This window comes from Manihot esculenta, chromosome 11 (assembly GCF_001659605.2).
Source record: "Manihot esculenta cultivar AM560-2 chromosome 11, M.esculenta_v8, whole genome shotgun sequence".
Lineage (NCBI taxonomy): Eukaryota > Viridiplantae > Streptophyta > Magnoliopsida > Malpighiales > Euphorbiaceae > Manihot > Manihot esculenta.
In genome coordinates this window covers 1,624,537-1,638,573 of record NC_035171.2, presented here as the reverse complement: position 1 = coordinate 1,638,573, position 14,037 = coordinate 1,624,537, and the positions used below count along the sequence as shown (strand labels likewise).

Sequence of the window (14,037 nt, the reverse complement as noted above, 5' to 3'; positions counted from 1 at the left end):
AGCAGTAATAAAGTGGAGAAGATAATAAAAAGAAGTTGAGTTGTTTACATGGTGATATCAGGTGTTAACAACTCACCATAATCACATCTCTTCTTAAAATGGTCACCAACTCTACTTCTCAATGCTCATAACGCATCACACGACTAGGCTACAGCAAAACCTGGAAAAGAATGATCCTACACTACCAAAATCACAAGAACGCCAATTGGCGATTTTTTGTTCCATACAAATATACAACACAAGCATTTTGTATCCTATTTTATAATCCTTTACACCCTATCACTTTGACATGATTCCCACCAGTACCTCTATACTTCTCTCCGCTGTAATTATCTGAGCTTCGATTCGTTTCCCTTGCTTCGGAATGATGAAAGAGAGAAAAATGATCGCGGTGCTGTAAAATATGGATGTAAGTCTAAATGTAACATCGTAAACAAAGCAAATAATTCCAGAAGAAACAGAAACCTCCCCTTCATTACTTCATGCCTTCTCAAGGTTATCCTAACCAGAACAAAACAACAAATAACCTCAACTACTTTCAAAATCATGTCTTAAGAATTCTAGTTGAGACATAAGAATACAACTTCAAATCATTCCTCGCGTGCCCACTTACAATGCTCAGCTCTGTCAGCAGAGAGGTTCTAATTTACAGTTTCATATTCAAATTTGTCTGACCTGGAATGTTGCTAAGAAGACTTCCAGAAACTTATTAGATACACATGGGAAGTCCTTTAAATTTATCTTTAAGAGGCTATTTCTACATCCTAACGCATTTATTACAACAAAACTACCATATGTACAACTATATTAGCATTTTAATAGAATCACCTTTAATAGAGCTTCCAGACATATGATCATCCCTCAGTTTGAAGTTTGCCGGAGGCGCTGGAATGGAGCTATGAATAGCTTGATCTACAATAAAAGAGAAACATCGTCATCTATACAAGTTTCAACTGCATAACCAAGATGTGCAGGCCAAAAAGCAAAATTGTAAAAAAGAATAAAAACTCAACAAAACATATTTTATTGAAAGCCCTGCAAAAATAAGTATATTTATGATGATAATTGCAAAAATTTTTTAAATTTGGAACCAATAAGTATAAATAATTAAAATAGAATCATATAGCTAGTGATTGGCCATAATTCTAATGCATCTTAGTTGTATATTTTTTAGCCATATTTTATCATTTGTATGAAATAAAAGTTATTCATCTTACAAAATGATCATGTTTTTATCACTAATCACCCATTAGTACAACTATTCAATTTCCTAATTCTTAATATAGCATTAATATAAATCTATATCTATATCTATATAAATATTATAAAATTGAGCTATTCAAGAAGGGCACGATATAAAAAGAAAGATAAATATGCTAATGACAAGTAAAACAGAAAATAATTAATAAATATAATAGTGGTATATAAAAGCCAGTCATAAGTACATAAACATGAGTGAATACTATAAAATATTACTATTGAAAAATAATTCTACTAAATTTTGGCAGCAAAGAAAGGCCTATATAAATCTAAAATCATTATAAACCTCCATCATCAAATCTTAAAAGTTACAATAAAAGTTATTTGGCAAAAACGAACTAGAATTTTCATAATATTTAACAGATATGTTGCTTATTTTTTTAATACATTCTTAATACCTTTTCTAAATGCATATATTATATTTTTATTATCTATTTTATTAATATTTAAAAAAAATCCGATCAACTAATTGTTTGGTTATCCCCACCCCAAAATATATATATATATATATATATATATAGAGAGAGAGAGAGAGAGAGATGGAAAATATTTTCACAAACCAACTTGCTAACAAAGTTTACAACCATATTACCAGGTGGAATTTTTCACTGAAAAGGAAATGGTTGATAGAATTTAATTTGATCCAAGCAGGTAACAATTTGATTAAGATTCTCAGTGCACAAGAAGAAAAGTATTGACAATAAGAAAAAGAAATATGTAGGTTACCTTGCTCATTGAACAACTCGCTTTCATTGAAGCCATAATCAGAAGGATGACTCTGCGAGAATCCCATTCTAGACTTCCTCAAGTCTTCTGATGACCGATTGGCAAGATCCCGCCCATCTTCTGTATCATCATCTCCTTCAGAAGTAGTTGCAGAAATCCAGTCAACCAAACTCTCAGCCCCACGACTTTTCCTTCCAAACTTTAACAACCGTTTAAATCCTTTCGTCACATCTTTGCGTGACTGATTATGAGATGAATTAGCAACTAGAATAGGTTTCTGAGCACTTCCCCACTTCTTCCTCATTCGAGCTGCATCAGCCTCTGTTTGGGTAAGAGAATGAGAATTCCAGGATGCTGGGCTTCCAATTGGCGAGTCCACAGAAGCATCAATATCAGAGATCTCATGTGGGTAGGAAAATGGATTATGCATGCGAGAGTTCCATGACACTGGGCTTTCGCCAGGTGAGTCCTGCAAAGACCCCCCCACAGCATTGAATGTTGAAGGAACAGAGGCTGGCAGTTCAGCAACTGAAGAAGGATCAATTTGAGAAAGAGACCTCAAAGAATCACCATTCTCAGATTCAGAAATCTTATCAGATTCCTGGCTCAGTCCCATTTTGCCATTTTCAGCGTTTGCACAATCTACCATCTCTGTTGTTTCTAAATCCTCCTCGTCCTCTTCTTCCTCCTCTTCTTTTGCTACACTGACTGAATCTTCTACCTCATATGTTGATTCTTCAAATTCTTCTTCATTTTTCATAGCCTCAGATGCCACTGAAGCTTTCAGTTTGGCAATGCTAGTTCCGGCACCAGGACCTATGCCATTACCTTTCCGAAGGAAAGGCTTTGACTCCACATTCTTCGAGAACTTTTCATGCAGGCCCTGCTCAGTCTGCTCTTTATCAAACTTCAGTGGTGCCAAAACAATGTCATCAGAGTTCAAAGTTGGCAAATCCTTGAATTCAGCAGGACTAGCAGAGCTTTTCCTTAAAGACTGAGAACGTCGAGGCTTTTCTTCCTTTGCAAGAGGTATCTCTTCAGTTGTACTCTTGCTGCGGCCATAATTTCTCACTTGTGTGCGATTTGCTGTTTTGCCGACTCCAGAAGAGGGCTTTGTGTTCTCTTTTCTGAAATCAGAGAAATTTGGAACTGATTGTGCAAGATGATTTTCTGACTGTACTCTCCGCTTCCCAGAACTGAGGTTGGAAATTTTGACTGATGAACGTGGAACTGGTGCTGTTGTGCGAGGGGTGGTTGAAGACAAATTTCTGTTTGGCACCAGCTTCTTGTTTTGGGAGCTTCTAGAAGTACCATCTGTTAAAGACACCTCACCTAATGATCTATCTTGTCTATAATATTTCTGTTCAAGAAATTCAGAAGAATCCTCATCCTCCTCATTCTGAACGGAATCAACCAGTTGCTGTAAAAGGAGAATCTTACCAAATGAGGAAGCTCTGAAATTCCAATAAATAGAAATGAAGGAAAAAAATTCAACATTCAAGCATCAGAACTTAATTCTCAAAGATATAGCTGAAAGATTGAATACCTGCTCTCTCTTGATGCCAGAACGAGAATGGTATATTTTGAGCTTCTCTGCACGTTGACGAAAACTCGAATCTGAATCTAGCCTCTCCATAGACCCTGAAAATTTGGCCTTCATTTCAGCTCTACTCTGCTCAAGGCTATCCTGCATTGCCTTCAGCTTGGCTTCCTTCTCTGCTCTTTTTGTGCCCCACTCTTCCCTCAATTTTGCATCTCTTTTCTGCATATATGTATCATAGAACTTTCCTCTAGAATCATCTGACAAACCCGGCTCAGAGAAATTCTGTCTCAGTGAACTGCCATAGTCCTGATCTAATATCTTGATTGGTGGAGTGCTAAAATTGGCATTATCTCTAGCACTCACAATTGGTTCAACCTCCATCTTATCTTGAACCATTGCAGGAGATATTTCCTCTGCTGTCAGTTTTCTGTACTGTGAATTTATTGCCTGTTCAACTGGAGAATCAGCATGCTTGCTTCTCCTTGTAGAACCAGATTGATCCCCAGGAACCCGAAGCTTGTGTTCTGCAAAAAGTTTTTCAAGCTCATTTGCCTTCATTTTTAGCTCATTATTGAGCTCCTGATTCCCCTTAGATTGCCTCGCCCTCTGAACTTGCTCTACTGAAGGTGCTGACAAAGCACCAAAGCTCTCCTGACTCTCAAAAACTCTTTTACTAGGAAAAACTGACTTGTTATTTTTATGAGATGAGACAGTCTCATCTCTTCTACCTTGCAGCTTCATATTCTGTTCTGGACCTGCAGACAAAGGTTTCTGAACCTTCATTCTTGGAACTTCAAGATCTTCCACCTTTGTTGATTCCTCCTTTCTCACTCGCTCAAATTCACCAGTAGATGATCTCCACTGCAACTGAGAAGCTGAATGATCACCCTCAAACTCTTTATAAGATCCTTCCTTCACAAGCTGTCCTGAAAGAGATCGGGTATGGGTCTGAGAACCCCTTACCCGTGACTGATTCAGTGGCTGGTCCCTTGTTTTAACATCCTCAACTCTGTTCCCAGATTCAACATCCCCCACCCTGCCGACAGAACTTCCAATCTGAGTCTGCAATCGAACCTGGCTGTTCACTTCAACAGTCTCCCCTCTATCTGAATTACCTCTCCATCCCTCAACACCCACCTGAACTTTTACGCCACTACTCTTCTCATCTCCACCCACGGTACCCTTAAACTTCTCCTCTCTAACCCTCTGATCAACAATAGCCTGCTCACCTCTACCCGTAAATGACCTCAATTGGGCCTGAGACCCTGGTCGATCATTTGAATTCACCTTCCCATTCAACCCCACTTCCTTGTCCGCCCCCACAAATCCCCCATCATGTGTCTGCAACTCACCCTGATCTTTGAACCCCGAAACACTTGTAGCCTCAGACTTAACTGAACTTGCTGTATCATTCACCCCCTTCTGTTCCTTAGCATCGGCAGATAAGCGAGGGAACACATTATTTTTGCTCTGGGATACAGAAGATGAAGAGGGTGTACACAGAGGGCTATCTGTAAAGCTATTGTCCTTCTTGTCATTGCCCAGGTCAATGCTCATATCACTTGCGCCACTCCATCTCCTCAATACAGCCTTTTCAACTGCAGGCACAGAAGATACATCAGAAGAGAGTCTCCTCTGTTCTACAGATTTCCCTACAGCTACAGGTTTTCCACCCGAGTTCTCCTTCTGCTTATTCTCAAACAGGTTGATTCTGTCCTGCACACTGAGTCGCCTTGAAGGTTGATTTGGTAAACTAGGTGATGTCTCAATGGTAGACTCCCCTTTCTTATCTTCTTCCTTGTTCTCGTTCTGGACAGTAAGTTGAGAACGTGCAGATGAATTTGGGTGAAAGGTAGCAGGTTTGGATTGGTTAAGGTGGTGTTGGCTTTGCGTTAAATCTGGTTGTTGCTGATCTTGGCCGGCTTGCTGGAGTTGGTGTGCATTTTGGAACATGGATTGGTGGGCCCTAACATTGTGGGAACCATGTGGGTCATCAGATGGCTCATCAATTGACATGTCAGATCCCCATGAGGCCCTGACCACTTGCTCCTCGACACCTATCTTCCATTGATTGATCAGGTCTGGTCTTCTCTCACACAATGAGATAAATTTGTTACAAGCTTCACTGCAGAAAATGTGTAATGCTCCAGTTAAAGTTTGTAATTTAGGGAAAAAAGGTAAACAAAAACATAAAAAAGGTGAGAAGTACAATAAAGTTGGCACCTGGAGAAACAGAAAGAAACCCTATAACTACTAAACCTGCCATACTGTGACAGGGCAAACTGGGAAGACAAGAAATTTTATCTTTTTTAACATCAAAATGAGATCAAACATCTGAAATCAAATATTTTTTCTTCTGTGTTTATTATAAGATTCCAACGTAGAAGGTTGCTCCAAAAGATTCCTACTTTGCCTAAATAGTGGGGTCAACAAGGCTTGTTAAAGAGAAACAAATGTATGGCCTACAAACTGAATTGGGCAGCATGTGAACATTTGTGGCAGGGATATTTTAGGTAATGTCCCAAAGCAAATATTAATAATGACTGGTCCCATGTTTCATGGAGGACTCTTCAACACAATCATTAAGAATTTCCCCCATTTGTCCTTGATGCTTTCTGCTTATCCATTGCGACCTACATGAACGGATCCCAATGCTCCAAACAAGACTTTTTAGGATTACAATATAACAAGAAACAAATAATAAAAAAATTTTAAATACTGTGGGAGATGAACAAATGCCAAACATCATTTAATACTGAAAATTGTGCTTAAGAGAGATCTTATGGTATACAGATGATTCTATCTTGCATGTTCATTTTCCTAACAAGCCCTTAAAATCCTAGTAAGACATTATGAAGCCCAAGATATTCAAGCTCAATAATAAACCTACTCCAATGAATAAAGAGCTAAAAACAAGGAACACTATTATCTACTGCAATCTAGAAACCAATTTCATATGCTCAGATGCAATCAACTGTGCTATATCAAGGGAAACTATAATACAGCATTGCCCAACAGCATCCAGATAAAATATGAAATCATGATGTGTCCTTATTTTCCCAACCATACGTCTTAAACAACAAATGCTAGATACCATATCTTTGTCTGGCCAGCACATCAAAAATCATTTAAAGGCTACAAATTTTTAAATGACCCTGGTGATATTTCATTTTCTGAAGAGCTAAATCGTCAAAGTGCCATGCTGTACTATCTTAGGTTAAATTCAGGACCCACGGCTGCAACTTATCAGCATTTGCTACAGCTCGAAATCAAAGCAGTTTCTGTACGAACCTCTAGAAATAGTAGGAGATATCTTTCATCTGGGAAAAAAAAATCCTTTTTTTGGAGAAGCTAAAAAAGATGAAATACCTTGTTTTTATATTGCCCTGTTACCTCTATAATTTATTAACAAAACTTCAAAAGATGTATGAAAAATGTGTTCCAATCTTACAGTTGAGAGGAACGATAAATATGATCAATCAGTGAATTTTGCCCCAGTTTTGATGTCACAACTCAGTCCGGTTGGTTCAGTTCTGAATCGAACTGAAATCGAAAAACCAAATTCATTTAAAATGCAAATCAAAACCAAACCGAATTTTTTGGTTCAGTGCAGTTTCATCAGTTCTCAATCACAATACAACAGATAGCAAATTCTCAAAACTTCAACCAATTAATAAAAAAATCAATACATACAACTCCATCCACAGAGAATCCAACAATTTCGCTCAACGATCAATACCCGAGAAATTCCATGATGCATAAATCAAACAAAACCCAACAAGTTGAGGAAAAAATTGTCTTCATCTAAGCACGAGGATTTTTGAATCTGAGAACTTGAGAAGTAGAGCAGGAGAAGCTAACTCACACAGTGACAAGTGATTGAGCCAGTGATAGGACACTAAGGGAACAAGCCAAACAACATCAAAGTCGACAGTGAGGGACATCATCAAAGTTGCTCTGGCGACGAGAGAGGTGAAGCAGCTCGCAAGGATGAGGGCTCGTCCTGAGATGATAGTAAGGGTGAGAACGATGGGCGATGGAGAAGAATTGGAGAAGAAGCACAATGGGCTCGCTTAAGCAAATGGGAAAGTGAGAGCTTGAGACTTGAGAGAGAGGGAAGAGAAATGGAGAAGGAAAGTGATGGGCGATGGTCACAATGGAGTAACTCAGAAATATAAAGGCCACAAATGATGGTCATAAACAACATATATTTTTATGGGTTAATGCATCAGGCAGTTCAGTTTTATCTCTTAGTTTGGTTAATCAATCAAACCAAACCGAAAACCAAAATTATTGAAAATCACTAACCATACCAAATTGACCAATTAACAGAACCGAAATTGTTGGTTCAATTTGACTTTCAATTGTAACCGAAAAATGCTCACTCTTAATCACAACAAAATAAGCAGCATATTTGATGGAATTGACGTAGAAAGAGCAGATTTGGTATGCTGGAAAACGAATAGCAAAAGATCAAGGGTTGAGAATCTTAACCTGAATTATTGACTGATTAAAACTTCTCCACCGAAGGACAGTTAAGTGGTACATCTAAAATGTAAAAGAAAAACCAATAGTTTTACTTGTTATCATATCATATTCACCCTTCTTTTGACCTCCAATGGTTTGTGGGGTTATAGAATCCACAGTTGGAACTGGTCATACAGACAAGCCATAGGTACAGAAAAAATATTAAAATTGAAATCCAGCACAACCCTAAATTGATATCACATTATCTGACTTTCTGCAATTTTAGAGATAAAGTAAGAGCCTAAAGCAACTAAGTTCCTAAAATTTTTTTTCCCTTCACTTCACATCTCTTATGGGCTCACCAGTCCACTCTCAGCCAAACCAAAGAAACACTCTAGATTCTTCCCCTCAGCTCTACTTAAAGACACTAAGGCATTTCAAAATACAGATACATTGAGGCCACAGCCACAATATGCCCACAAGCAAATGCAATCAACAAATAGTTAGTAATTAGATTTGAAGGATTTTCCAGACTGCTTACTTCAAGCGATGGGCACCAAAATGATCTGAAAAGAGCTGGAGCTCTGACACAGTGTCAGTGTTAAAACCAGCAGCTGAAGCACGAGCAATGGCTGTAGTTAAATCCTGCTTAACTGCAATAAGCCGTACATCAATGGCCCGCAGAAGCTCCTTCCTGCAAGCACAACCAACCAAAAAGAAAGAAGGGAAAAAAAAAAAGCAACTTTGAGAGTGATGAAGCATAACACAAAAATCTATTCAAGCATATGTAATTATAATAGCATGTATACTATTCCATAACAGTTGAATTTTTCACTTGCTAGCCTATCCTTAGAAACTCATGCCTTAGCCTCTTTAATTCACAATTTCAACTACTAATTCTAGTATGAAAGGACATATCCATGAAATATCCCAGATCACATAGTAAAGGAAAAGCACCTTAATCACTTGATATTTCATTCACTAACATATTGCAATTTGCAACTCTCCATTTCTCATAAATTTCAGGATTTGACAGTAAAGATATTCAATCAATGACCAGAAATTAAATCAAAGATATAATATACCTTAAATTCCAAATTTCCAACAGAAGTTGAAATCAACAACTCAAACAATTACAAGGACTTTCAAAACTAGTCAAAACTTTCAGAAAAACATAATCAAGCATGGATACACCAATTCCCCAAGAAATTATAAAAGGAAAATTACTTTGTTGCATCATCTCCTGCCACCACTTCCAATCCATCCTCACCTGGAGCAAGTTATCCAAATCCTGAGTCAGTATATGAGCAATATGTACTTTATTAGGTTCACAGTGATAATCAAATTTGGAAAATTTATTAATTTCAGATAGTTATTAGCACAAGGAGAATAAGTTCACAAAAGCAGTTACAGGACAATCAACCACGTCATGAAGCTGATTTTAAAGTTATTTTTTAATTTTCCCATTTTTTGGTGTGGTGGGGGGGTGATGTTGATGTGTTTTATGTGTCATTTGCCTAACAGTAACTCAACTTTTATGCATCTTTTTCCTCTATCACACTGAATGCAGATCTATGCCTTTAGAAATGTCTAAAGCCACAAAACATTTCTAAAACACATAACTTCAAAGTAAATTAGAGAATGCAAAGAGAGGGATTTTCAGAAAATTTTCGCATTTTCAAAACAGGCATATGGAATTTGGTCACTTTTGACACAACTCTTCTGAAATGGCCAAACCCATTAAGAAGAGTTTAAGGGTTAACAACTATACAGGAAATATCCAAATAAGCTACTCTCACTTAAATGTTGGCATCAGTTTCCACATAATAAATAAGCAAAAGTTCATCAAAGAAAAATGAAAATAAGCACATATTGTTGATGAGGAAATAGCAGATACTGTTTATTTCCACCAGTTATGAATTTGAATCCATACAACCATAAATGTCCAGATTTCATGCAATGCATTTGCTAACAGCAATGTTCCTCGTGTATCTTATTTCCAGTGGAAAAAGTATTTCCATGAAAGACTCTAAAACAATTCAAAATTCATGAACTTTTCATAGGAGCAAAAAGCATGCATCAGGTTTCAGGACTTGGGTTATTTTCTTCCTTTATATAACTACTGCCCTATATTGATAAAAAAAAAAAGGCTATTGAACAATAAAGGCCAATGTTTACTTGTATTTGCATTTTAATCCAAGCATTTTAATATTAGACAATAAAGGCCCGATCTTTTTAGTTGAGTATAATTTTAGCCAAATTCTAAAATCGACATTCTGAATTCAACATCTAAAATTCATTTTTTTGTAAACATAACATGTCATGTAAAATATTTACTTATTATACATGACATACCATAGGTATGAAAATTGAGTTTCACATGTTAATTTTACAATTTAGCTACAATTGCACTCAAATGAAAAGATTGGGCATTGCTTATCCAACATTAAAATGTGTGGATTAAAATGCCAAAAAACATAAAGATTGGGTCTTGATTATCCAATTGGCCAAATAAAATTTGTCTATCAATTTTGCTATAAATGGAAGATTCCTAGGACTTAGCTTTTTTGCATCCAGATAAAAGAGTATAATTAATTAATGTGTTAGTGTGTTGGTTTTGTGGGGGAGGGGGAGAAGAGAGAGGGAATAAAGGAAGAGCTGCACACCTAAAGAACCAGAGAGCTGGTCCCTGCCCCCCTGTATAAAAGAATTCCCAAATTTAGTAATGATCTTTAAGATTATCAAACAGCTGATCTGCTCTAGATAAATGGCAGTATTACCTGAGAGTAGATTCTCCGTGCTGCTTCCAACTGAGACATCTCCGCATCAAATGTATTGACCATATCCAAAATTTCAGGTGTACTGACAAATCGCACAAATCTGAAAACAGGAAGTTACAACCATATAAAGTCTGAACCAAAATTAACCATTTCTTTTTACCATGGCAACATAATTTCTCAGTAAGCAATAAGTTACCTCTCAAGGGTTCCTTTTGTGAACCAAGTCTCAGCATTTCTATGTCTTTCAACTTCAAGCTTGATTAAATGAGCTGCCTGTGCAACTTGCTCTTCAGCAACCTTCAAATGACTCACAAATGGCTTGACCAATCCTGAAGCAAGCTTCTCTGTATTTCCATTACTTGACACAAACAATTCACAACTGCCAAAAAGGAAAAGGAACAAATATCAAAAGCAACAAATAGAAAGGCATGTAGAACGCAAAACTCAATGAACAAACATCCTCACCGTGAATGCCTTGGGGACAGTTGAAACACAGCATAGTCAAGAGGCGTATCAGATTTCATTTTTTTTTTCTGCAGTATTTACACCATGTCTTTGTTCTCTATCCTCCTCATGAGCTTAGATGTTTCCCCTATGCATGAACCCAATATCTTCCTATTTTTTTATTGATCAAGTCCCGCAATCAGCAGAACTTAATACAAAAACTCCTGCAAGGCAAATTTTCTGAGGAAAAGTAAAATAATTACCAATTTGGCAATTGAATGAAGCTGATTATAATATCCGTTAAACCCTACATATAGGGATCAACGAGGAAACGACAACTTTACCCATCCACATTGCAATCCAAGTGAGGGCGAGCAGAAAATACATAATTATGCGAATAAGTAGATAATGGACGCTTTTTCCACCCAAAAACTTTCCAAAATATAGCCTTGGATTTTAATCTTAGAATCCAAAATGCACCTGAAATTAACTGCAACCCGAAAACAGAAACCAGTACTCTATAAGGAGAAAACTAAAGAACCCCAGATCTGATTCCATCAAATTCCAATCCCAAATGCTTAACTAAACTAAACCCACGAACAAAACACATATAAAACCAAATTCAAATGTCAAACCAAGCAAACCCATTCACATAGACACACAGTAGTACTTGCCTACAGAAGCATGTAGCGAAATTGGTGTGATCAAAAACCCTAATTATTCAAACCTGTAATTAAAGAGAAAATGCAGGTTAGATCATACCTGTGAGACCAATCAGTAAGATCTCGGATTGGTGAACAGGATCCTATGTTTAGGGTAGTTCAAATGGGTACCAGCATTTGGGTTTTATCTACTCTTTTCTATACTGTATTTTTGTGTTCTTTAAGAGATTAACTTTTTTGGGTTTTGGGGTTTTTTTAGCTCTAAGAAAACCTGAACGATGACAAGATGGTTTTTGCTTTACTCATTTCTCAAATGCCAATCTTTCCTCCTTTTCTCTTTTTCCTTGCTCTTTGGCTTTGCTTGCTTTCTCTCTCTACACTATACAGTAGAGAGAGAAAGCGAGGGCGACAGTGTTCTCTTTCAGACAAAACAAGTTTTTGTTGGTAATTTGAGTAATTTTAACTACAAAATTCAAAGACGCAGACTCTTTCCTACTGCTCTAAATTACCAAAAGCCGCTTGAGTGACCTTTAAGGGAATTTACTATTCTGTCCACGCCATTCTTCAGCCTTTTTCCTTTTTTTTTTTCTTTTATTGTGTTTTTGGTGTGATTTTAATTTAATTTTGAAAATTTTGATTTATAAGATGAAGCAATATACTTTTATTTTCATAAAAAAATTTTTTTTTTTGAAATAAAGGATTGGAAGAGTCGAACATCAGACCTCTCAAGTCAATCAGGATGCACTTTCCACCAAACTAAGTATCGGAATGCTAAAAAAAAAAATTTGTCATTTCAAATTTTATTTTAGAAATATTTTTTCCACTTTATTAAGAATTTAATAAAATATTAATTATTTATTTTCTCAAGTTTATTTCTCATGCATTTATTTCTTAATCAATAACTGAAGCAAGCTAGCCTTGATTTTTGAAAGGGTATAGTTGTCCAATAACTATGAAGTCATCAGCTTGATTGAATGGACTAGGGGTTATTTTGGTAATTTAACAACAAAATCAGGGTGAGGTCAACTGTCTACAGGCTCTGGTAAAAAAAAAAAAAATTTAACGGTTCTTCAGAATAAAGTTTTGAAAGTGAGAGTGAGAGATGGGCATATCGTGCAATTCAAGCACGGATTTCATTTTATTTTTAAAAATAATTAAAATAAATTTTTTGGCAAATATCGTTTTACGAAATTACCCCTTACCCTGCCCCACCAAGTGGTCATATGTTCTTGTCCACTTATTCTCTTACACTTGTCAACCTCATTCGCATCAGCACCTCGTTAAATGCAATCTTCAATTTGAGTTTCTGCCGCCAAAAAATTAAATATATAAAATAAATTATTTTCTATATTTATTATAATTAAATTTATTTTTTAATTAAAATAAAATAATAAAAAATAAACTATTTTATCAAAAAATATTTTATATATTAGAACTTAGAAGAGAGGAAAAAAAACCTAAAGAATTTTCTCTATCCTCCATGAACAAGTATTTAAAGACGCCTCTCTTAAAAAATATTTATTATTTATTTCTTATCTTATATAATTTTAGAATTTATATATAATATGGTTTACAATATTATTTTTCATCATAACAAAAGGCTTTGACGAATTGAAAATTTTCTTTTTTTTTTTTTGTATTTTTGGGATTGACGAAATTGAAAGTGAAGTATCCCTGCCATAGGAAAGCCTCCACCATCTCAGCTCATCATGAAAAAATGTAAAAGCAAGAAAAAAAAAACAAACATTTTTAATTCCAAATTAACATCAACCATTCAATCCCATCAAGATTTTGGATATATTTTGATAAAAATATGACCAAAATTCTTTCTTCACAAGTTTTCCTTTGTTGACAAAAAGAAACTACATTGGCATTCTACCACAATTCTTCACTTCCTTCACATGGTAGGGCCATTAGAGATTTTTTTTTTTTTTTTTACTTCATATATGTATTTTTTTTCCAATTTAATATTGATTTTATAGTCAGTGAAATAGTTTAAATTCTCACTAACCACATTAAATTAGCCATTAATTGGATTTAATAATCATACTTCATAAAAATTTATTTAATTAATTTATGTTAAATGGAGAGTTTAATAAAAAAAATACTGCATCATTTGTTATTATTCACTTTTGACATTTTAAATCCAAAATCC

General features: G+C 35.8%; 1 protein-coding gene across 4 annotated transcripts; it reads right to left on the bottom strand.

Moving 5' to 3' along the window:
• Nucleotides 1–12,331, bottom strand: LOC110626823 (COP1-interacting protein 7). 4 transcript variants are annotated; one of them, XM_021772941.2, is made up of 11 exons: nucleotides 11,983–12,331; nucleotides 11,242–11,710; nucleotides 10,973–11,155; nucleotides 10,777–10,876; nucleotides 10,663–10,693; nucleotides 9,224–9,266; nucleotides 8,538–8,690; nucleotides 3,533–5,654; nucleotides 1,987–3,406; nucleotides 829–912; nucleotides 1–394 (listed from the first exon to the last, which is right to left on the bottom strand). In XM_021772941.2, exons 2-11 carry the CDS (start codon nucleotides 11,298–11,300, stop codon nucleotides 330–332), a joined length of 4,260 nt encoding a protein of 1,419 aa, XP_021628633.1. In that variant the 5' UTR covers nucleotides 11,301–11,710; nucleotides 11,983–12,331; the 3' UTR covers nucleotides 1–329. The 4 variants fall into 4 exon arrangements, with proteins under 4 accessions (XP_021628633.1, XP_021628631.1, XP_021628634.1 ...); XM_021772939.2 differs by having other exon boundaries at nucleotides 11,242–11,460; XM_021772942.2 differs by having other exon boundaries at nucleotides 11,242–11,444.
• Between the last annotated feature and the right edge of the window lie 1,706 nt (nucleotides 12,332–14,037).

Coding starts and splice junctions, on each gene's coding strand:
- LOC110626823 (XM_043961372.1), bottom strand. CDS start 11,300: ATGAAATCTGATACGCCTCTTGACTATGCTGTGTTTCAACTGTCCCCA. Junction 3,407..3,532: donor CTGGCATCAAGAGAGAGCAG/GTATTCAATCTT, acceptor CTCCTTTTACAG/CAACTGGTTGATTCCGTTCA. Junction 395..828: donor GTCTGGAAGCTCTATTAAAG/GTGATTCTATTA, acceptor CATATTTTACAG/CACCGCGATCATTTTTCTCT.